A 25,074-nucleotide genomic window follows, 5' to 3' on the forward strand; every position below is an offset into this window, starting at 1 on the left:
GTCATGGAAGCAACCTAAATGCCCATCGACAGACGAATGGATAAAGAAGATGTGGTACATATGTACAATGGAATATTACTCAGCCATAAAAAGGAACCAAATTGGGTCATTTGTAGAGACGTGGATGGATCTAGAGACTGTCATACAGAGTGAAGTAAGTCAGAAAGAGAAAAACAAACATTGTATATTAACGCATATATGTGGAACCTAGGAAAATGGTACAGATGAACCGGTTTGCAGGGCAGAAATTGAGACACAGATGTAGAGAACAAACGTATAGACACCAAGGGTGGAAAGCGGTGGGGGTGGGGATGGGATGAATTGGGCGATTGGGATTGACATGTATACACTGATGTGTATAAAATTGATGACTAATAAGAACCTGCTGTATAAAAAAATAAAATTCAAGAATTCAAGAAATAAATAAATAAATAAAAAGTCATTAACATTACTTCCCGCCAATTCTCCCCTTTTAGAATAATCTTAACCTCAACCCAAAGGGTAATACAGACTGATGAGAGGAACATTAAAAGTTTCTCTGAAAAGTTCCTACTGTTTCTTTTAGAAAAGGGACTCTAGAGCTCTTAGGTAGAATAACAATAACATTTTTAAAAAGTGTTCACCAGCTCGTGGTAATGCTGTTTTTTTCTCCCAGGCCTCATCGTCTTGGGCAGTTTTCGTAAGGACTCTGTCAGTCTGCTTTAAATTGGGTTCCTACAACTACTAAGTTGTGTTTGTCCTCACATTGGGAGAAAGTGTGGTAGGGCGGGTAGAGGAGGAGGAATTTCTCCTCTATCTTATTATTATCTCCAGCTGGGCTTAAGAATTAAACTGACATAAGACAGATAAACAGGAGAAAAGCATAAGCACTTTGTTAAATTTTACATGTACATGGGAGTCCCCACAAAAGAATGAAGACCCAAAGAAACAGAGTTGAACTGGGCAAAGAAGTAAATTATGAAAGTGTGACAAGACGAAGGGACTTGGGCTAGGGCAGTTAACAGTGGGAAAGTAACTAGGAAGGTACTGGCTAGTTTAACAAGGCTTATTTTGTACAGATTTTTCTTGATCTCGACTCCCAGTCTCTGGTGATAAAAATGTTGTTTTCCTTCTGTTATAGGGAGGACATCTTCCCAACGGGGGTTTTATCTCTTGCTTTCAGGAAGATAAAGGGGAGGTCAGAGCGCCCTTCTTATACCTGCTGTTTGTCGAGTGCCTTTAGCTCAAAATAATCCTTATGCCAAAGTGGCATTTTGGGGGATGACATATTCTGCCACCCTTCAGGGACATTATTTACCATTAAGTATTCACCTGGCCCCCTGTGACTTAAGAACTGTTCCTACTCTGCCCTGTGTTGCACTTTTTATCTGCTTAGAGAAATGGAGAAACATGGCTTCTTTTTTGTTCTGTTTTGCCTTTTAAGCTACTGCTTCCTTATCTACAAATGGGGATGATAATAGTTTATGTCTGGTAGAACTGTGAGCATTAAATGAAATGGGGCAAATAAAGTGATGTACTTAGAAAGGGCTCAGTAAATATTATTGTGGGGGAGGAAATATCATTTTCCCTCTACCCTTCTAGGTTCTTGGCTGAGACACCCCTGTTATAAAAGATTAATGGGAGAAAACCAACCAGAAATTTAATAACATGTGTACCTCCTGTACATATGGGAGATACCCTGGAAAAACTGCGTGACTCCAAAGTGGCCCAAGCCACTACCTTAAATACGATTTCCAGCTAAAGATAAAACACTACTGGGGTGGGGTGAGGTGGGGGGAGTCATTTATGGGCGGTTATCAGGAGAAGCACAGTAAAGAAGGGTAAGGTTGTTATGCAGTTTTAAGTGGTTGCTTTCTGCATTGATAAGAGTTTCTAGAGATTTTGAGCCCTCCTCTTCCTGGTACTGGAGGAAGACACCCTTACAAATGGAGATTTCTCTTTTAAATATGTCTCTTACGAAAGGGTAACATCTCAGTTTCCAGAGCTTCACGTGTGTCTGCTGTTTCTTAAAAATAACCTGTTCAAAATAATATGTCAAAGAGGCATATTTTGGGATGATATATTTCGTTCCCCTTCATTATCTAAAACAGATAAACAAAATGCATTGCTGCTTTAGCTGCTCTTCTATTTGTAGTTTGAAACGTTTGTTTAGAAGTAACGCAAATCAAGATAATCTGTTTTTTTTTTTTTTAACATCTTTATTGGAAGAGATCATCTGTTTTTAAAAATCATCAAGGGGCTTCCCTGGTGGCGCAGTGGTTGAGAGTCCGCCTGCCAACGCAGGGGCCACGGGTTCGAGCCCTGGTCCGCGAGGATCCCACATGCAGCAGAGCTGCTGGGCCGAAGCGCCACCACAGCTTCTGAGCCCGCGTGCCACAACTACTTAAGCCCGAGCACCTAGAGCCCGTGCTCTGCAGCAAGGGAGGCCACCGCAGTGAGAAGCCCACACACCGCGCAGCAACGAAGACTCAATGCAACCAAAGATAAATAATTTTTTTAATTGTAAAAAAAAAATCATCAAGGAAAAAAAAAAGTCTTGGCTTGCATTTAAGACAACTGGATTTGAATTTTCCTGCAGCCAGAGTTGGCAGGGTTAGTGTGCTCCAGCTGAGAGGCCGTGCTGTTACCTTCCGGCAGCCCCATATGCAGATGCTGTTATATTAATTACAAAAGAAAACCTGATTAACTCGAAAGTCCTTTAACTGTCAGTGAGGCAGCTGCTCTAGCTCTGAAACAGATTTTCTTCCTCCCTCCTACCGTCAGTCTACAGTTTTTAATCTCTTCTTAAGAAAACTGCTAAAACTGCCTGGTAGGTCCTCAGAGCCCCTGGCTAGTTCAGTCAGCTTTTGATCTGCCGTTATAGTAGTCCAGGGAGAGCTCAAGTAATTAAATTCACATACAGTTTAAAATAAAAACAGTCAGACCAACTGCCCATCCCCCTCAGTTATTTTTCTTTCAACATTTAAAACCTGATGGAATCCTGGAATTTCAGAACTGGAAGGGGTGTTAAAGATGATCTAATCCAAGTCCCTTCGTTCACAGATGAGAAATCCAAGGCTGAGAGAAACAAGTAGATTGCCAGGCAGTGGTGAAGCCCGGGATCAGAGCGTCTGCTCTCGGCTGGTGCTCTGCCCGCTCCCTCGCTGCGCTCCTCCCTCACCGACGCATTTGCCGAGAGTAGCAAGGAGTGAAACGATCTCGTTTCAGCTTCATTTCTCTCCATGCTCTTGTTCAAATCTTGTAGACACGTTGAAGAGCAATGAAAAAGCTAAAGATTAGTGGGAGAAGCAAAGGCCTTGGATAATGACGTTTTGAAAGACAGATGGCGATATCCATTTTGAAGACCTTTTCTCAGTCCAGTGGGTTGCACGCAGAACCCTAGCAGAGTGCGTGGAAACGAAAATTAGAACTGGTTTCGCTGTCAGCCCCCTCTCCCATTGCACTGGCCTATGGTTGTTTGATTCTAGCGGGTTTATTTATAGTGACTATTTTTGTCACTACAGAGACGGGAATGTGATAATTTGGACCAGATGAGTAATGGGGTATGTCCGCTGTGGTTCTGGCCAATGCAGCATGGTTTACTGGCTTTCCTATAGTTGACCCTGAGGTCTCAGAGGTGTTGAGATCTCTCGCTCTGGTCCTGCAAAATGGTTAGTTGGTTTTTGTTCTCTGTTACCTGCTCTCCCAGCAGCAGCAGTCACAAAACTCATTTAAGCTTATTTTTATTACGGCTTTTATTTAGGCTTATTTTTATAACTTTTGTTATAGGAGTTTGGACACCCGTCTGAGATCTGAGGAAGACTGGGAAAAGAGAAAGAACAGGAAGGGTAGATAAGAGTGAATCTAACTGGACTTCTCACTGCTCAGGCTGAGACTGTGGTCTGCAGGTGAATGGGGAGGTACTAGTCTGTTGTCCACCTCTACTCTCCATGTTGAGATGAAGGAGGTTTTTAGGAATGACAGTTGCTCCTATACTATTCATGGTACCGGACTGTTCATCATGCTACTGGACTTTTCTGAGTACTTAGTAGAACCACTTATGGCTTTCTGTAGACAATTCTCCATGGTAAATGGATTCTTACACAGAGCAAGCAAGTGTATAACAAAGCACTAACTATTTTTTAGTCATTGTGTTGGGTGTTGAGGATTCAGAGGGAAATATGATGGTTCTTCCTGCTTTTGGTAATTATAAACATACAACTAGAATAGTCTGTATAGGGGAGCAAAATTTGCCATCCCAAAATGTGTCTCTGTGGTATGAAGATTACTTTAGGCTTGGTTGTTTTAAAGAAACAAAAGGCTCAGGAAGAGCTTTTATCTCCTCTGCCTTAACTGCCTAAAAGAATTTAGATAGAGGGCCTATCCCAGAAAGAGAGCTATCACCAGGGCTAGCTACAGTGTAATATGAACCAGGTGTAGTAGTCAGAGGAGGAACCTAGCAAGGCCTGTTTGGTCAAAGTCCTCTCTTTGTCCCATTGTTTCTGGATGGCCCAGCAAACATTTGTTTACCAAACATTTACTCTTCGTTCTTACTGTGAATTGCCTTGTTTCCCTTTGAAGACCCAGCCCCCTACCCCCTCTCCTTAGTCCAGGATGACATATGTATCTCATTTAACCCATCTTTGGAATCTCATATTCGGATTCCCCATGTGTACCTAATTAAATTTCATTTTCTCCTGGTAATCTGTCTCATGTCAATTTAATTCTTAGACCCAGCCAGAGGAAACTAAAAGGGTAGAGGAAAATTGCTTTTCCTCCCTGACAACTGTGGTAAGTGTTGTTTAGTTGTCAATAAAATATGAAGGGACTCAGGACTCACTATTTGCTAAGTGGTCACACAGCAATTGTCTGTGTCCCCTTGCTTTTAGATTGTATCAGTGGGTCAAAAATTAGACCAGTTGTCTGGTGTTTTTCTCTTGCGCTTAGTAAATACCTTGCACAGAATTGGGCACTCAGTTAACACTCTGCTTTCTCATCTCTGTCCCAGGAGAATAGATTTCCTGTTTCAGTGTCTCATATTACTGGTTTACATATGCTGGCCAGGTGATGTAATTATAGGCCGATATGAAAGGAAGGGCTTAATGAAATTCATAAAGGGGGCTGGGTGAAAGCCAACTTCCTTAAATCTTTTGGTGGTGCCATTTGTGGGAGAGAAAAAGATTTGAGGATTTGAAATACTGAGTTTGAAGCAGGATAGGTAGAGTCTGAATGAAGTAGGACAACCTCTTAAATGAATCAGGCCTCTCTTGCTTCAATTACATAAACAAAATGAACAGCTCATGGTTAAGTGACTAAAGCAAATACTGTTTCACTTGGTACCACCCTAAGTTTCAATTAAGATGTATGTATTTGGCTCCGAGATTGGACTTCTAACAGCCTAAGAACCGTGTGTCTGTGCCTTTCTGGACAAACACAAAGTTGCCTGAATCTTAGACTTGGGCAGGCACTGGCACTGAACAAGTTGGGGAGTGATTGAGTTCAGAATATGAGAGTTCTAGTCAACTGATTTCTGGTTATTTTTCCCAAATAGATGTTCTCATACTTTAGGAAGACTTTTGTTTTCTCTCTTTTTAAAAAAACTTTAAATTTATTTTTTATTTTCATTTATTTATTTTTGGTGCATTGGGTCTCGTTGCTGCACGCAGGCTTTCTCTAGTTGCAGTTAGCAGGGGCTACTCTTCATTGCAGTGCACGGGCTTCTCATTGTGGTGGCTTCTCTTGTTGCGGAGCATGGGCTCTATGCACGCGGGCTTCAGTAGTTGTGGCATGCAGGCTCAGTAGTTGTGGCTCATGGGCTCTAGAGCACAGGCTCAGCAGTTGTGGCGCACGGGGTTAGTTGCTCCAAGGCATGTGGGTTCTTCCTGGACCAGAGCTCGAACCCGTGTCACATGCACTGGCAGGCAGATTCTTAATCACTGTGCCACCAGGGAAGTCCCTTGTTTTCTCTTGAGTATTATTTGATCTGTTTAGATGAGTGTGGTGTCCTGAAAGGATATTTCTGAGATGGATCACATCTCTTCCTAGATTTGCCAGGATTTTATCCTAACAGGTAGTTCTTTCCCTTTGTCTTATTCAGGGTCTTGTCCTCCATAAACTGAAAGAATGTGATTTGATTAGGAGATATTGATCTCAATTGAGCACCCAGTGTTTTAAGAAAACAGATGACTTGGCATCTGGGATGCTGTCACCAGCCATCAGTGAAATGAACCAGAAAAGATTCTAGAGCTTATGCACACTTGAATAACATTTTATTTCAATACATGCGTATTTAAAGACTGGCTCATACATTTAGTTATAAAATATGTTATAAATGAGGAAAATAAGCTAAAACTGCATGTGGTAGTCATTTTAAAGGGCCTTTATATGTTCAAGTATTAGATCGTGTGTCACAAGGAAGGTTTTCATTTTGATATATTCGGTTCTTGGATTCACATCGCAGTTAGTGTAGTCTTTTCTGGCTTTGTCAATTTAATGATCTTGTACTTGAGTCCTTGTAAACTCCTTAGGCTGTCCCTCCACTGGTTGAAGAACGAGAGGGGAGGGTAGATCAGGTCACTGCCACCTTTCTGGATAGAAACAACTGTTCTGGGAATGAGCCAGAGAGGGGAATCCTGTTTGATATTTGAGGAACCTTTTCTGACTGGGATGTTTTCCTGGTATCTCCTTCAGCCAAGAGCTTCCTAGAAATTACTTTTCTAGGAGCCTGACATCCTAATGGGATCTCCCTGGCAGTCTCTCCGTACCCCTCCTCACTCTTCTCTCTGTACTCCTTTCTCCTCCACCCTCCCCTTCCCCAACCAGGCCAGCTGAGCTGCATTTCCTTCCCACCTAAGGAAGAGAAGTACCTCCAGCAGATTGTGGACTGCCTCCCCTGCATCTTGATCCTCGGCCAGGACTGTAATGTCAAGTGCCAGCTGTTGAACCTGCTCTTGGGGGTGCAGGTGCTTCCCACCACCAAGCTGGGCAGTGAGGAGAACTGTAAGCTTCGGCGCCTCCGCTTCACCTATGGGACTCAGACTCGGGTCAGCCTGGCACTCCCTGGCCAGTATGAACTAGTGCACACGCTGGTTGCTCACCAGGGCAACTGGGAGACCATCCCTGAGGAGGACCTGGAGGTCCAAGAGGACAGTGAGGATGCTGCCCATGTTTTAGCCGAACTGGAGGTGACGATGCACCATGCTCTCTTACAGGTACCAAACTCATACTTATATAGACGCACAGATAAATACCAGCTTTCCTTGTATTTGAGCTTTCTCAGAAAGTAGTCTGGCAATATGTACTCTGGGCTCTGAGCATCAGCTGATAGAGTCAAAGGAACATGATCTAGGAAGTTGAAAACCAGACAAGGCTGTAGCAGTGCCCATTGCTGCCTCTACTACCATGCTGCAAGGCCCTGGGCAATTTGCTTAATCCCTGTCTAAAACTGAAGGAATGTGTTACTTGCATCTCAGTGTGCTTTGACAGAATTAGGATCAGGGTTAGAAATCCTTGTTTCATTTCTTAGCAGGAAGGTGTTGCTAGAATTGTCTCTAGCCATCCCTTTCTGAGAGGTGCAAATAAGATTAATGTTCTTATTTGAGTTGAGAACAAGTGAAGAACTTTTGAAGTTTTCCTTAGACCTGTCATTATTTACTAAGTGGGACAGATCATGTCTCCTACTTTCTAAGGGAGTTCAGAACTTGAGGACAGGTCTGGCTCAATGTAAGGAGATATGGAGATCCCGTCACCTGAAGAATATCTTTGCTTTTCTCAAAGATATTCTTCCAACTCCCAAACAGAACACGGGTCTTGCGGCATCTCCTAAAAGATCATACTGTCTATCTGGTATTCAGATCTTCATTTAGGAAGGACTTGTCTCTTGTGCAGGGCTTCCCTTGCTACTGTATAGCTAGGACTGGGCTATTTGATAAGGCCCAATGGGGATGAGCAGAGGATGTGACTATGTTGGGGGTCAGGAGAATGGGGGGGATGGGCAGGGAAGGTGACTCTGTCAGGGATCAGGAGCTGGTAGGAATAAAAGAATGCAGACATGCTCAAAACAGAGAGTCCATCACCTCGGTCAGCTGTGCCAGGAAGGAAGGGCTAGTTTGGCAGGACTAGGAGAACGGTTTCTTCTTCTCTTCACCTACCCCTGTTCTAGAAGGCTTGCTCTCTCAGTCAGTGAGTGAGTCCTTTGGTTGTGGCCTCGGCCTATGATCCTCTAGAAGTAGAAACTGTCATCTCATTTCCTTCCAGAGTCCAGATTTCTTTTATCTTGATAAATGCTAGAGGGGGCTACGTATACCAGCCAGCATTTCCTCTCAGCTCAGTTTCAGTGGTGGCTTTCCTCTGTGTTCAGACTGGGAGCATGCACTGCTTAGCTCCAGGACGATGTTAGAGTTCTTGGATAACTCTTGACAGTAGCTCTGACAGTGATCTTTGTTTTTTGACTGAGCCTGCTCAGTTGACCCACAAACTTCTTCACAATTCATAAGTATTTGATCCATACACAATCTCTATAGTATTCTGCTCTGGTCTAGTTCCTTCAGTTTCCAATAGCTTGGTGGTTTTCAAACTTTTTTAGATTTTAATTCACTCTAAGAAATAACATTTTATTATCAGGACCCAGTACATATATACAAGCATACATTTGAAATAAAGTTTCATGAGACAATACTTTTACTTCTTGCAAAACACACTGGTATTTTCTTCTCTATTCTGTTTGACTTCCTTTTAAAAAAAGTGATGGTAGCAACCCACTAAATTGATGATCTGACTTAATGTATTATGACCTGCAACTTAAAAAACACTGTTAAGTAGCTGAAATGACTGCTATTGGTTGGGTGGTGGTTTTTCCTGTTCTTGCCTTTTGTAAACAGTCTTGGAATGTGAACAAAGCCATCTGCAGGTCAGGCATATTATTCGATTGATTTTTCTGTGTCCCTTCATTTTATTGGTTTTAATTTTTAATGCTCATTTACTTTTGTCCCATGAATTGAGGCGATAAAGTCACAGAAAAGAAAGTGAGAGCCATTTCCCAAGTGCATACCTGAGCACGTATCTTACTGGTGAGAGTTCCCAGCGCTGCTCCAGGTATATGTAGTAAGCACTCAAACTGAGTTAACAGTTAAGAAGGCTACTTGGCTGGGAGGGAAGCTGAGATACCTAATTAACTTTCTCTCTGCACAGTTGAAATATATATTCTCTTTCTTGAGAAATATTCTTCTCTTTTCTTGTGGAATTCTCCAGCCTCTCATTGTTCTGTTTCATGTGGTTTGTGAGGCTTCCTTAGCCAGTGTTTCTCCGGATCTGCTTTATACTCCAGTGGTTTTGATGTGGAAACAGCATTTCTAACTTTAGAATCCCTTGATGTTGAGCCTCAGAGGGGCCTTAGCAGCCTTTGAGGCCCTCAGGCCCTGCTCAATCACTATAGTCAGGCTCCTGTCTCCATTTAGTGTATCAGGGATGCTCAGCTTACTCTGGGAGTGGAATTGCTGGATCATATGGCAACTCTCTTTTTAGTTTTTTAAGGAACCAACATACTGTTCTCCATAGTGGCTGTACTAATTTACATTCCCACCAACAGTGTAGGAGGGTTCTCTTTTTTCCACACTCTCTCCAGCATTTGTTATTTGTAGACTTTTTAATGATGGCCATTCTGACTGGTATGAGGTGGTACCTCATTACAGTTTTGTTTTGCTGTTGTGATCTATTTTATTCATTTATTTTTTAAAATTTTTATTGGAGTATAGTTGATTTACAATGTTGTGTTACTTTCAGGTGTGTTACTGCTGGGAGCATTTCCTAACTACCTTGAAGATTCTTTGTGCCACTGAGAAAAATCTTTTTTTTTAGCTCCAGTTATATTTAGGACGAGGGAGTTAGCTCTCAACAGCCCTTCCATTTGGTTTGTAAAGGGAGTGGTAAAGAAAGGAAACATTTAGCTAAAGGAAACCAAGATTGAAATAGGGGAAGTGAGATGTTCATTTTTAACTGTCAAATTATTAAAACAGAATTTCCCCTTACCCTCTTATACAATGGTCATTCTTCTAATACTTTAAAGGCCTCATAAATTAGCCATTTTCAATTTGTTCTGGAATAGGCCAACTCACATGGTACCCACATGAAATACCACAGTATTCCCAGCTTTTTAGCTCTGGGTCCCCTGAGATTCTCAGTTCATAATTCAATAATAGAGGAATACTATCAAGCTGTTAGTTTCTGAAACCTCATTTAGTGTTAAAACATAGTGATTTTCCAGCTGGCAACACATTTTACCATTCACTATATTCACTAGTTCTGTCTCCATTTACATACTTCCCCTTCCTAACCTTCACCCCCTTTCTGGTACATACATCACCTCCTTTTCTTTTCTGTTCCTTTTACAAGTCCAGTGGAACACAGCTGTCTGCTTTAGAGTTGCCTCAATCTGATGTGTGAGTGTGTATATGTTTTTCCCTATGAACACCTATAAGAAAAGGAATAAAAAGAAGCAGAGATGATTAAACTTCCTCAGCCTAAGATGGGATTCCTGCAGCCTAGCAGTGGCATTTCATTTTCTGTGGCAGTTTCATAGCGTTCAGTTTTCTGCTCTAATCAATAGCCTGTTTATCCCTACCAGGTGTTTTCTGGCCCTTTGGACAAACGTACATGTCACCTGGCAGCCAGGCTGCCACACACTGTCATGGTTACTGGCTCATGGTGATGTCTGGTAGGGTGTATTTCAGGGAACTAAAGTAGACTAATGTTTCCAGGAAAGGTCTAATGACTTGCAAATAAACTTTTTTTTTTTTTACTACTTTGAACTCTTAACCATTTGGAGTAGTAAAATTTTCTCTTTATAACCCTCAATCAGTTAGCCATCAATGGAAATAATCTGTTTGTAATTTCATACAGACATTGGTATTTTTATTTTTTAATCTTTAAAAATTAAGTTTTTAATCTGATTTATAATTTTTTACTTGATTTACAGTGTTGTACAGCAAAGTGATTCAGTCATATATGTATATTTTTTCAAATTCTTTTCCATTATGGTTTACTACAGGATACTGAATATAGTTCTCTGTGCTATACAGTAGGAGCTTGTTATTTATCTGTGTTACATATAGTTGTTTGTATCTGCTAATCCCAAACTCCTAATTTATCCCTCCCCCACTCTCTTTCCCCCTTGGTGACCAGAAATTTGTTTTCTTTGTCTGTGAGTCTGTTTATGTTTCATAAATAAGTTCATCTGTGTCATATTTTAGATTCCACATGTAAGTAATATCATATGATATTTATCTTTCTGACTTACTTCACTTACTATGATAATCTCTCAGTCCATCTATGTTGCTGCAAATGGCATTATTTAGTTCTTTTTTATGGCTGAGTAGTAGTCCATTGTGTATATATACCACATCTTCTTTATCCATTCATCTGTCGATAGACACTTAAGTTGCTTCCATGTCCTGGCTATTGTAAACAGTGATGCTATGAACATTGGGGTGCATGTATCTTTTCAAATTATAGTTTTCTTTGGATATATGCCCAGGAGTGGGATTGCTGGATCATATGGCATCTCTCTTTTTAGTTTTTTAAGGAACCTCCATACTGTTCTCCATAGTGGCTGTACTAATTTACATTCCCACCAACAGTGTAGGAGGGTTCTCTTTTTTCCACTCTCTCCAGCATTTGTTATTTGTAGACTTTTTAATGATGGCCATTCTGACTGGTATGAGGTGGTACCTCATTACAGTTTTGTTTTGCTGTTGTGATCTATTTTATTCATTTATTTTTTTAAATTTTTATTGGAGTATAGTTGATTTACAATGTTGTGTTACTTTCAGGTGTACAGCAAAGTGAATCAGTTATACATATATATCTCCACCCTTTTTTAGATTCTTTTCCCATATAGGTCATTACAGAGTAATGAGTAGAGTTTCCTGTGCTATACAGTAGGTCCTTATTAGTTATCTATTTAATATATAGTAGTGTATATATGTCAATCCCAGTCTCCCAATTTATCTCTCCCCCCTTTTCCCCCCGCTGGTAACTATAAGTTTGTTTTCTATATCTGTGACTCTATTTCTGTTTTGTAAATAAGTTCACTTGTACCATTTTTTTAGATTCCACATATAAGTGATATCATATGATATTTGTCTTTCTCTGTCTGACTTACTTCACTCAGTATGACAATCTCTAGGACCATCCATGTTGCTGCAAATGGCATTATTTTGTTCTTTTTTATGGCCGAGTAATATTCCATTATATATATGTACCAAATCTTCTTTATCCATTCCTCTGTCACCTCCTTATAGTTTTGATTTGCATTTCTCTAATAATTAGTGATGTTGAGCATATTTTCATGTGCCTATTGGCCATCTGTATGTCTTCTTTGGTAAAATATCTATTTAGATTTTCTGCCCATTTTTTGATTGGGTTGTTTGTTTTTTTGTTATTGAGTTATACAAGCTGTTTGTATATTTTGGAAATTAAGCCCTTGTCAGTCACATCATTTGCAAATATTTTCTCTCAGTGTATAGGTTGTCTTTTCCTTTCGTTTATCCTTTCCTTTGCTGTGCAAAATCTTATAAGTTTGATTAGGTCCCATTTGTTTATTTTTGCTTTTATTTCTATTGTCTTGGGCGACTGACCTACCAGCTTTCCCAACACTACTTGCTGAAGAGACTGTCTTTTCTCCATTGTATACTCTTGCCTCCTTTGTCGGAGATTAATTGACCGTAGGTGTGTGGGTTTATTTCTGGGCTCTCTATTCTGATCTGTTGATCCATACAGACACTGTTAGTTTTAATTTATCAGCAGTTAATACTTTCACAACCCCAAATCAAAGTATCTTACTAAAAATCACAAATTTATGCAAAATATTCACCCCCAAATTTACTAAACATTGTTTGTTGCTAGAAAACTAGCTTCTCTCAATTTCTGTCTAGTTTTTGGTATTTGTTTTGGTGCCTTATGAAACTAAATTTATGTGTTGCTTACTTTTAGTTAGATACCATGGCTTCTCTTGAATGTATCTAGATTGAAAGATAACAGTTGACTGGTAAAAAGTTGGAAAGAAGCTTGGGTGACTGTCTTCAAGGTAAGCAGATACTTTTGGGAGGAGAGAGTATATGGAATTAGGTCAAAGATGGCCGTTTCTAAGGGAAAAGAAACAAAGTTGGGGTAATATGTATAACAGAAATAATGCTATTCTAGAAACATAATTAAAGAAACCCTGATTTTATGGGGCAGAAATAAAGGGGAACTGAAGTGATGTGTTAAAAAAGGATATGGGAAGTTCAGGCAAATGCTAAATTATAAGTTCCTTCTAGGCAGTAATTGTATGTTCTTTGAATTTAACATCGCTCTTGCCTTTCCCCTAACACACACTAACATACATAGTGAAATATAACCAATACATTGCTCTTTGCCCAGAAACCTGGTAATACTTTTAATAGGTTAATTTTACCTATTAAGGATACATGTGGTTTAGAGGCAAGATTCTTTTAAAAATCCCTAAATGCTCACTATAGTAGCCTTGATCCCTCTTAAAAAGAACAGCTTAAGCTGAGGCTATATTTTCTCAATTCACAACCACTGATTCATTTTTGGCCTTCTAAGATTAGCTCTTTGGGGGAAAATCTGGCAAGAGTTTATGGTCTTAATCTTCCTCTTTTGTTTTCTCCCTGTTTTAAGGATCCTATCTACCTCTTTCCTGCACCAAATGGCATCTCTTTCTATTTTCACTGTCTCAAAGATCTGTTTGTGTTTCCCTTTGGGTAATGGATGGTGGCAGTAGGGAACCCTCCCTGATTCAGAGATGCAGAGGTTGAAAGTACTGTCAGCAGGCAGAAATTCTGTTATTCGGGCAATTAAAAATATTTTCTTTTTGACTTCTTTTGCAGCATTGTTTCATAGCAGAGCAGGGCTTTTACTTATAGCCAGTGTATACTTTTTAACATAGACAGTAGGACTGTTAGGGTCCCTGAAATCATCTTGTCCATCCTTCATTCTTCTTTCAGAACTTTCCTAACACCAGCCCAGACAGTTCCTGACACAGTGGACCTTCAGTTACTGTTTAAACACAGTCTTTGTAGTTAGGTGGGCCTGGACTTACATCCTGGCTTGGTTACTTAACTAACTGTGTGACTGTGGTGCTGGGGTGTCCCCCATTTGTAAAATAGAAGTAGTAATCTGTATCTTTTAGGACTGGTGTGAGGCTTAAATAAGAGACTAAGTGTAAAGCATCTAGAACAGTGGCAGGCACTTAGTAAGCCTCCCTTTGAATGAATTAATCAGTGTCCTTGAGTAGAGGATTTCCTATTCTCTCAGTCACCTGTCCCTTCCCTGACAGCCATCCACGGTGGAACTCCTTCCTTTTGTCAAACTTAAATCCTTCTGGTTCCAGCTTACTTAGAGTTATCCTGCTCTAGTTAGAAGCAAAGTTCTTCATAATTATTATGAAGTACTTTTGTAATAAAATGAGAGATGTTATAAAAAGGTAAAAAATACAAAAGTTCAAGTTAAAAGTAAAGTTTCCCCTTCTTCCTTCTTCTCCATTCTACTATTGTCTCTCTTAATGGGTCTAGTAAGTGATAAGAGAATAAAGCGTCACTTTCCTACTTTTATCTGTATATGTGGGTACCTGGATGTTTGAATATCCACAAGGTATTGAGTTGTCCAAAAAGTTCATTTGGTTTTAAGTAAGAATAAAAGACACGTTTTTCATTTTCACCAAGAATTTTATTAAACAATGTATTCCCTCACCGAACGAACTTTTTGGTCAACCCAATAGACCGCACAGAGGCTATTCAGTACATTCTTGTCAACTTGTCTGTTATCTCATTCATCACAGTATGAAATCAGATAGTTCTGATCCTTAAGGGCTTCATGCTTATGAGGTGAGACACAGAGCTAAAGCCTTTACTTTGGGGTGTTTGGGATTGTAAACATATTTCCACCTCTAGCATGATGGTCTCATGCTTTCTGTGGCTAGTTCAGGGCTTTGGTTGGGATTATGGTTTTTCCCAAGTCTTGTTATGGCCTCTGAGTTACCACTCCCTACTTTTTACTAGGTAGGGAGATGAGCTTGTATCTGTTCTATGCCGACTGCTGGGGTAAAGCTCTGGGTTGACACAGCTGCTTGTGGCCTGTTATATTCTAGAAAGCAGCTCAGTCAGTCTCAGCTCCCCAATGGAGAGTGTTTGTACCAAGAGTAAAGGGATTTTCTACAATGTAACAAGAAGAGGGAGGTATTTGCCTTAATATGTAATTGACATTTAAGAGTGATAGTTCAGGGAACTGTATAAAAATGAGGAAAAATCAATCCTGTGTAAAGACAGATGGGAAAGACCTCCCATTGCCCTGTGAGAGTGGGCATGGGAGGAGAATTGATAGTGACGATAGGTAGAATACAGAGACAGGGACTGGAGTCGAGGCTGTGTCAGTTGCCGGGCAAAGGCAGGACTCTTGTATAGTTATGTACTTCTCTTCTGTGTGATGTAATGAGGCTTCAGAACTATAGGGAAAACAAAGATACTTATTAGCTACCTGAGTACGTGATCCTCTTCTGTTTGAACCATCAGTTAAGATAATCATCCTTAGCTATCACTGAGTTTCGGTAATGTGCCATGAGCCGTAGAGTAAGGAGTCCTCACCAGTAAGAGCCAATATTCTTAGGAAGTGGTCAGGCTTCAGTGACTGAGCCATTTCTTCTTGGCACTTAAGGTAGTGTCATTTTACATTAAAAACTTTTACATAAAAAACAAAACCAGAGAGGTAAATTCTGGTGTTTGCAGAGTAGCAATCTCCTTTCTATTACATTCTCTTAATCTTGCCAAGAAAATTGATGGTAACATATCAACTTATGTAGATTCGACAGATTTGTGCAGATGGATTCTAAAAGAGAAATCTCTTTAGGAATTTGCTGTGACTCAAAATGGGAATTATGGCATACTCTCATGATTCCCTGGGATTCTTCTTCCTTGATTGAGTTAGGAGCAGAATGCTAATTCACTGCTTCATTCTTGGAGTAGATGCAAATAGCAGTTCCAGATAAATGTGAGGGATATGGATTAAAAATAGAAAATTCTACATAGGATGATTGAAAGTGGTTTTGAGCAAGTAGTAAAGGCATCATTTATTCATCCAGTAATTGCACATTTATTTATTTATTTACTATTACTATTTTTTTTGGTCACGCCAAGCAGCAGGTGGGATCTTAGTTCCCCGACCAGGGATCTAACCTGCACCCCCTGCAGTGGAAGCACAGGGTCTTAACCACTGGACCACCAGGGAAGTCCAACTGCACATTTATTTATTGGATGCTTATTAAGTGCCAGCCACTGTTCTAAGTGCCAGGAAGGAATACGGCCTTCCATGAAACAGTCTGAGGTCAGTCTTCCCTCTCAGGTGGCCATAATAGGGCCCAGAACAGGGCTCATCCTCTCTGTGAATTTTTTTCACTCCCTGTCTCCAGGAGACAGTGATGGCTTCCCTTTTTGTTTATAACCATCAGGCATGAGTCATCCCTTTGCCGTGAGTATTGCAGAATCACATATCACATTCCGGTCTAATTTGTACTGCTGCCAGGGTCTCAGCCAGCAGCTCTTTTTGCCTGTCTTCCAACAGTCTTGATAGAACAGTGAGACTGACTGCACAAGTTAATTAACTGGGGAACGGAGAAGAGAGAGCATGGTACTTGTTTTCTATCCATTTTTGTTTAGTACAAGATGTATTTAGGAGTAGACAACTTCTTTCTAGGTGCCAATATACCAGGCAGTACCTACCATCAGAATTCATTTTGGGGGAATTTTTAAAAAATGAAGTATAGTTGATATATAATATTATATGTTACAGGTGTAAAACATAGTGATTCATAATTTTTAAAGGTTATATTCCTTTATAGTTATTATAAAATATGGGCTGTATTCCCTGTATCATACAATATATCCATGTAGCTTATTTATTTTATACATAGTAGTTTGTACCTCATAACCCCTATCTTGCCCCTCGCTCTTTCCCTCTCCCCACTGGTAACCACTAGTTTGTTCTCTGTATCTGTGAGTCTGTTTCTTTTTTGTTATAGTCACTAGTTTGTTTTATTTTTTAGATTGCACATGTAAGTGATATCATACAGTATTTGTCTTTCTCTGTCTGACTAATTTCACTTAGCGTAATGCTCTCCAAGTCCATCCATGTTACTGCAAACGGCCAAATTTTATTCTTTTTATGGCTGAGTAGTATTCCACTGTGTGTGTGTGTGTGTGTGTGTGTGTGTGTGTGTGTGTGTGTGTGTGTATATGCCATATCTTCTTTATCCACTGAATCCATTTTTTAAAAAATGAATTTGCAGGGGCTTCCCTGGTGGCGCAGTGGTTGCGCGTCCGCCTGCCGATGCAGGGGAACCGGGTTCGCGCCCCGGTCTGGGAGGATCCCACATGCCGCGGAGCGGCTGGGCCTGTGAGCCATGGCCGCTGGGCCTGCGCGTCCGGAGCCTGTGCTCCGCAACGGGAGAGGCCACGGCAGAGGGAGGCCCGCATACCACAAAAAAAAAAAAAAAAAAAGAATTTGCAACTATGAGCAAATAAAGTCAACTGTCCCTTACAAAGGATATTGGTTCTACAAATGGACTTGGCAGCTTTGGCTGATGGTTGTGTTACACACATAAAATGGTCCTTTGAGGAAAACCTGGAAGTTTATTTTGAATTTTAAGAAAATCCATCAAATAAACAAGCAGACAAAATTCTTCCTGAAAACTTTCTAAATAACACTTAACTTTGGTTTTGAATATTTAGGTTTTCTTCCCTTACTATTTCTATAATAAGTTTGATTGATTTATACCTTTAAAAATATATATACTTAATACAGAAGCAATTTTTAAAATATTTTTAAAAACCACTGTCATCTATAATTATCTTGTTATAAATTTTCAGTTCTTGGGATTCTCTTCTAGCCTATCTAATTATTATATGTAATTAAAGTGTTGGCATTTAGGCAATTGCATGTTGTACTCTAAACCCTAAAAGTTCTTGCTTACCCACTTTTTGAATTTGCCTCATGAAGTGACTGATACTCCAGCAGTGTGACTCAGTATAGTGAAGGGGCTTGTTTTGAATAGCAGGGTGAGTGTCACACTAGTCTTCCAATCAGAAAACATTGCATGCAATTCGAGGCACACATGAAACAGCAAATTTCTTCTTGGCCTAGGCTTGGGTAGAAAGCACATGGATTTATACAGTGTTTGCTCAAATTACAAATGCTGAGATGGTAAAAGCACTTTTAGCTTTAGGGAGTTCAAAGTGGCCAGCCAAATGAAAGTTCTATGACCTACCTGAGAATAAAATTTATGAGTTCTTTGTTGAGGAAGAAGGTGAGACCTTTGTGCTTCGCTGGAAATAGGAGAGCGCTCTCTCTCTCTCTCTCTCTTTTGTCTGTCCTTCAACACACAGACACACACACAGACACACACACACAGACAGACACACACACACACTACAAGAAACAATAGGCTGGCATTTCCCAGCCCTTTCTTCCTTATCTGGAGGAAATCAAAAAGGAAAAGATCCCAGGTTTTGATTTTTAAAAATCTTTCATCAATAATACCTATTGCTCAAAAAAGGAATAAAAACAGAGTATTAGTCTGAAAGAAAATAAACAAATTGCATATCTTAGATTTCAAATAAAGTAAATTTGCAACATCTGATAACTGTTAAGGACACAGACTTGAGCAGATTTGTGTTGAGTTCTTTCATAACTCTTTAAAATGTACTAGAATTCTGCAAAGGATTGATTTTGAGTCTGCAGACTTTGGAGTTGGTGTGCCTGCAATGGTGATATAGGCACAAGTCTCCAGGTCAACACTTAGGTCTGGAGTGCCAGGCAAAGTAGGCAATTTCAGAGATTTGGAGGAACCTATGCATGGATGGAAATACATGCTCTTAAGTGCTTCAAGATCCTTAGGAAAGAAGTAGAACAATAAAAAGAAGCTACTAGCTAGGGAAAGGACCTGTGGAAAGTTGTTTCTAAACCAAAGATCATTCTTGAAAGTCACTTTAGGCGTTGGGTTTATCAGTTATGATTGGATTCCATCGTATGTAACAATCAGAAAAATAGGGGCTTGCTTAAACAAGACAGAGGTTACTTTTTGTCCCTCACATAAAAGAAGTCTAAAGCTAGGCAGTTGAGGGCTGGTGTGGCAGCTCTGCAGTCATCAGAGATCCAAGCTCCCTATTTCTTTCTTTTTTAAAAAATTAATTAATTAATTTATTTATTTATTTATATTTGGCTGCATTGGGTCCTCATTGCTGCACGCAGGCTTTCCCCAGTTGCGGCTAGCGGGGGCCACTCCTCGTTGCGGTGCATGGGCCTCTCATTCCAGTGGCCTTTCTTGTTGCAGAGCACAGGCTCTAGGCGTGCAGACCTCAGTAGCTGTGGCACGCGGGCTCAGTATCTGTGGCTCGTGGGCTCTAGAGCGCAGGCTCAGTAGTTGTGGCGCACAGGCTTAGTTGCTCCGCAGCACGTGGGATCTTCCCGGACCAGGGCTTGAACCCGTGTCCCCTGCATTAGCAGGCGGATTCCCAACCACTGCGCCACAGAGAAGTCCCCCTATTTCTTTTTGCTTCATCATCCTCAGGGCTGGCTTCTACTCTCACGTTTGCCCAAGGACTGCAGGGTGATCACTGCTGCTCTGTCTGTCACATCTGTGCTCCAAGCAAGAAGGGCAAGTCCAAAGGGTGTACTTACTAGTAGAATCAACCCTTTAAAGAGCTTTCCTGTTGCCCCACCCAATATTGGCCACCTCTGTCTATAAAAGACATTGCCTTCCTAATAATGCAGAGGTTAAATGTTGGATAGGCAAATCTTAGTCTCTGCCAGACCAAGTGAGCATGGGCATAGAGGTATTCCTGAGACTTAGGTGGCTAAGACTTTGCGATGCCTGCCAACTCCTAGAATAGGACGGTAATGTTTGGCAGATCTAGCCTTTAGTTGGCTGCTTGATTGATTGATTCAACAAAGTTAAGCACTTACTCTGTACTCGGCACTGGAGTTATAGCAGTGAACAAGATAGACATGGTCCCTGTCCTCAAAGAGTTTATAGGCTAATGGGAAAAAATGAGGTTTTAAATAAATAAATTATAAATGTGTTGAACATTAAGAAAAGGGAAGTAGAGAGTGCTCGGGATTGTGTAATAGGAAAGACTCCCGAGGGGTATGACACGATGTATACATTGAGATTTGAAGGACGTTGGGGATTAGCCAGGTTAGAAAGATAGGGATGAGTTAGTCAGGTTAGAAAGAGGGGGAGGAATGTTCTAGGCAAATTCACTCCCAGTCTGTTAAGAGTTCTTTCTTCTACTATTTGTCTTATTTCTCCATCAGAGGGAATTAATGGGAGTTTGTAAAGCAACAAAAGGGACAAAATATCTTTTTTATCTAAAATGGCTAAAAGGACTGCCATACTTTCTACTTATTTGTTTTTTCAGTCTCTCTAGACGAGTGCCTGCCTGCATAGGCTGCACCAGGGAGTGTTGGTAACCAAGGAAGGAGGTGGACAAATGATTGGGGCATACCGAAGTTCAGTTGCCCCATCATAGATCTGGATTTCGATATCAGTGTGGGACTTTGGGGAGGCAAGGATTGGTTCTGACCCTGAAGTGCTGATATGACCCCCTATCCCTTCTAGGAAGTGGACATTGTGGTAGCACCGTGCCAAGCCCTCCGGCCCACAGTGGATGTTCTGGGTGACTTGGTGAATGATTTCTTGCCTGTGATAACCTATGCACTCCACAAAGATGAACTCTCTGAAAGGGAGGAGCAAGAGCTTCAGGAAATCCGAAAGTATTTCTCCTTTCCCATATTCTTTTTCAAAGTGCCGAAGCTGGGCTCGGAGTTAATCAGCTCCTCCACCAGAAGAATGGAGAATGAAAGATCACCACTCCATCGCCAGCTAACTGACCTGGGCTATCTGAGCAGCAGTCACTGTAACTGTGGGACCCCCAGCCAGGACACCAAAGCTCAGAGCATGTTGGTGGAGCAAAGTGAGAAGCTGAGACACTTGAACACATTTTCTCACCAGGTGCTACAGACTCACCTGGTGGACGCAGCCAAGGCCCTGAACCTGGTGCACTGCCGCTGCCTCGACATCTTTATTAACCAGGCCTTTGACATGCAGCGGGACCTGCAGATTACTCCCAAACGTCTAGAATATACACGAAAAAAGGAGAATGAGTTGTACGAATCACTGATGAATATTGCCAACCGAAAGCAGGAGGAAATGAAGGACATGATCGTTGAGACGCTTAACACCATGAAGGAGGAACTTCTGGATGATGCTGCCAACATGGAGTTTAAAGGTAGGTCCTAGAGAACTTGCTAGGGTGCGGGGACTACAGCATCCTCTAACTCTTTTCCAGCTGGAAGTTGAGTACATTAATTCTGAAGCCCAAAGGAACCTCAGGATCATCTCACCTACCCCCACGGTCACTAGCAGGAGCCCACCTTAAATCATTTAGCCAAGGTGGCCTCTCTTGTTCTGAGAGACCTTCCTGGAAGATTCCACCATCATTCCTTCCTAGGACTGTTAGTCCAGCTTTTGGTAAATTCATCCCAATAGTGCCCTTTAGTCTCCAGTTTATATCTGTATCCCCTTGACCTTGATAAACCTGGAGAAGAGCTTCTTGAAGAATGTCACTAAGTCATGCTTTAACCCTGGTTCCTTTGGCATGGCCCATGCTTCTTTGTCGGTTCTTTTTAGTGTGTCATGGTCTCATTTTCTTTTCAGGCTGCTCCTGAGACCTAACTCAGAAGGATTTCCCAAAGTAGCGGTTTTAGCTTTTCTGGCGTTCCCATTCTTCATGAATGACTGTTAACAAAACTGGGCCAAATGCTTAGTCTGGTCTTTTGGTGTCTGAGATTTAGATGCTGCTGACTTTGTATACTGACTTCTGCATGAACATTAGCTCTACTACCTATTAATTAAAGTACGTGGTTTGCAAGTTACCCTTTAGGTTCTCAGTCATGGCTATGCATCCAAATAACCTGGGAGGCTTTTTGAAAATGTAGATGATGCTTGAGACCATTAAAGACCACTCCAGACCTACTAATCAGCATTTCTGACATGGGACCTAGCATCAGTTTTTTGGTTTTGTTTTTTTTCTAAAACAACCTCCCTAGGTGGATTCTGCTTATTGCCATTTTCTAGATGAGGAAACTCAGGCTTAGACAGGTTAAGTAGTTTGCTCAAGGTCACACAGTTACTAAATAGTAGAGGCAGAATTTGAATCTAGACAGTCTGATTCCTGAGCCCATACTCTTAATTTCCATGGCTTACTGCTTCTTAATCTGTTCCCAGTTACCGATGCTACCATCTTCCTGGGAACCAGCTTCAAAACCTCAGCGTGGGGACTTCCCTGGTGGTCCAGTGGTTAAGACTCTGCACTTCCAATGCAGGGGGCACGGGTTTGATCCCTGGTCAGGGAGCTAAGATCCCACGTGCTGCGTGGCTTGGCCAAATAATAAAAATAAAAAAATTTTTTAAAGTAAAAAAAAAAAGTCTTAAACAAACAAACAAAAACCTCAGCATGGTCTTTAACTGTTTTCTTTCTCTTGTCCCCCTATCCAGTCAGTCGCCAAGTCCTGCTGAGTCTTCTTCCCTATTTCATATATACCTTTGCTTCTCTATTCCTTCCTCTGTAGTCTAACTGAACTATTGTTACCTGACTGATCTCACTGACATCTTTCTCTCCTTTCTCCAGTTCATCTTATTGGCTCTGTTTCTACAGACTGAGTTAAGACTCCTTAGCCTAGCATTCAAGATCTTCCAAAGCCTAACCCTTTCCAACTTTCTCAGTCTTATTTCCCACTATGCACCTTCCTGTAATTTCTTTTTTGGTTGGTCTCAACTGCTTCCTGTCCTCTGTATGCTTCCTTTACTTTTTTTTTTTTTTTTTTTTTTTTGCTTATGCCCTGCCCTAAACCTGAATGACTTCTCCCGTTGCGGAGCACAGGCTCCGGACGCGCAGGCTCAGCGGCCATGGCTCACGGGCCCAGCCGCTCCGCGGCACGTGGGATCCTCCCAGACCGGGGCGCGAACCCGGTTCCCCTGCATTGGCAGGCGGACGCGCAACCACCGCGCCACCAGGGAAGCCCCCTGAATGTCTTTTATTTGTGAATTTTCAAATCCTACCTAACCTTCAAGGCCTCTTCCAAATAACATTTTTCATGAAGTTGTCTTTAATTTTCTTAGCTAATAATGATCGCAGTTCATCTGAACTCCCATAGAATTTCATCTGGAACTGAAATTTCTGGTGTATTTCACTTTTTATCTTATTATTATAGTTATTTATGTTCCCCTATTTTCTAAAATCCTAGAAATGAAGAAGAGGATCTGGGTCTTTATTCATCACTATATCCCTTGCAGCAAATAACAGAGTCTGTGTATAGTATATCTTTGGAGAATGAATGAGTGTGTGAGTGATGGTATATGTTTGTCACACTTACAGATACAAAGGAAATATACTTTAGTAAGCATAGCATGCTTGATTTCTTATAGGTCTTTCTAAAGATGAACAGAGATACCTCTGGCGAATTCCCTTTGTAGGGAGGAGTTGCTGAGAAGTGCTCACTTGCAGTGGAAATCCTAGGAAATCTTCTGAATGTTTAATTTAATTCAGTGCCTGAATAAAAGACACTGGAGCATCAATGCCAGCATCAGAGTAGACATGATAAAGGGTTGTCAGGGCAGGTAGGTTGAGCAGTCAATGAAACGTTTGATTGTCTATCATGTACCAGGTATACGATGTTTGGTACCTGGGACACAGTGGTTAGCTCAGATGTGGAGTAACTGGGAACAAGTAGATCAAATGTCTGGATCTGTTAACTACATCCTGGACTTGTGGTTCTACTTACCTAGTTGGCTACATCTTAGACAGGACTTATGTGCTGCTTCTTACCTTGTTCTAATACATTCTGGGTATCCTTGAGGCAATGACAAGTAGATTTAGAAGAGAGCTGCCACATATCCTATGGAGCCAGATTTTTATTACTGATTTTTGTTTGTTTTAAAATAAAGGTAGGGCTTCCCTGGTGGCGCAGTGGTTGAGAATCTGCCTGCCAATGCAGGGGATACAGGTTCCCCTTGAGCCACAACTACTGAGCCTGCACGTCTGGAGCCTGTGCTCCGCAACAAGAGAGGCCGCGACAGTGAGAGGCCCGTGCACCGCGATGAAGAGTGGCCCCTGCTTGCCACAACTAGAGAAAGACCTCACACAGAAACGAAGACCCAACACAGCCAAAAATAAATAAATAAATAAATTATAAATTAATTAATTTAAAAAAAGAGTTTAAAAAAAATAAAATAAAGGTAATGCATGCACACTAGGTATCATGACATACATACTTTTTTTTTTTATTATTATTTTTTTTTAAATTTTTGGCTGCGTTGGGTCTTCGTCACTGCACATGGGCTCCCTCTAGTTGCGGAGAGCGGGGGCCACTCCTCGTTGCGGTGGGCAGGCTCTAGGCGTGCAGGCTTCAGCAGCTGTGGCCTGCGGGCCCAGTAGTTGTGGCTCGCGGGCTCCAGAGCTCAGGCTCAGCAGCTGTGGCGCACGGGCCCAGCTGCCCCGCGGCATGTGGGATCCTCCCGGACCCGGGCCTGAACCCGTGTCCCCTGCATTGGCAGGCGGATTCTCAACCACTGCGCCACCAGGGAAGTCCCATGACATACATACTTTATAAATTATTTATTTTTTGAAAAGATAATACCTGTAAATGTAGTACTTTACTCAAAGATAAAAGGATACTGTCTCCTAGTCATCTAGTTTTCCTCTATATGTTCTTCTGCCCTTGCTTTTTCACTTACCCCGTATCTTAGAGATCTTTCCATAAATGTGCAGAGAAATTTGTCTTCTTCTAATGGATGTACCTTAATTTATTTAACTGTTCCCCTACTACTGGATATGTAGGCTGTTTCTTGCTTTCTTTTTTTAAAGAAATAAATTTATTTATTTATTTTTGGCTGCATTGGGTCTTTGTTGCTGTGCGTGGGCTCTCTCTAGTTGTGGCGAGCAGGGGCCACTCTTCGTTGTGGTGCATGGGCCTGTCATTGTGGTGGCC

The 25,074-nt window shown here is 41.2% G+C and overlaps 1 protein-coding gene across 6 annotated transcripts in view; it reads left to right on the forward strand.

Annotated features, from left to right (window-relative positions):
* The window catches only part of DSTYK (dual serine/threonine and tyrosine protein kinase), a 55,949-nt gene that overhangs the window by 16,074 nt on the left and 14,801 nt on the right, over positions 1-25,074 (forward strand). For all 6 annotated transcript variants that reach the window (XM_024133796.3, XM_024133798.3, XM_028488534.2 and 3 more), the window contains 2 exons: positions 6,802-7,190; positions 20,645-21,314. In XM_024133796.3, the coding sequence (XP_023989564.1) occupies positions 6,802-7,190; positions 20,645-21,314 (1,059 nt within the window). The remainder of the gene's footprint in view (positions 1-6,801; positions 7,191-20,644; positions 21,315-25,074) is intronic.

The sequence above is a fragment of the Physeter macrocephalus genome, chromosome 4, assembly GCF_002837175.3.
Source record: "Physeter macrocephalus isolate SW-GA chromosome 4, ASM283717v5, whole genome shotgun sequence".
NCBI lineage: Eukaryota > Metazoa > Chordata > Mammalia > Artiodactyla > Physeteridae > Physeter > Physeter macrocephalus.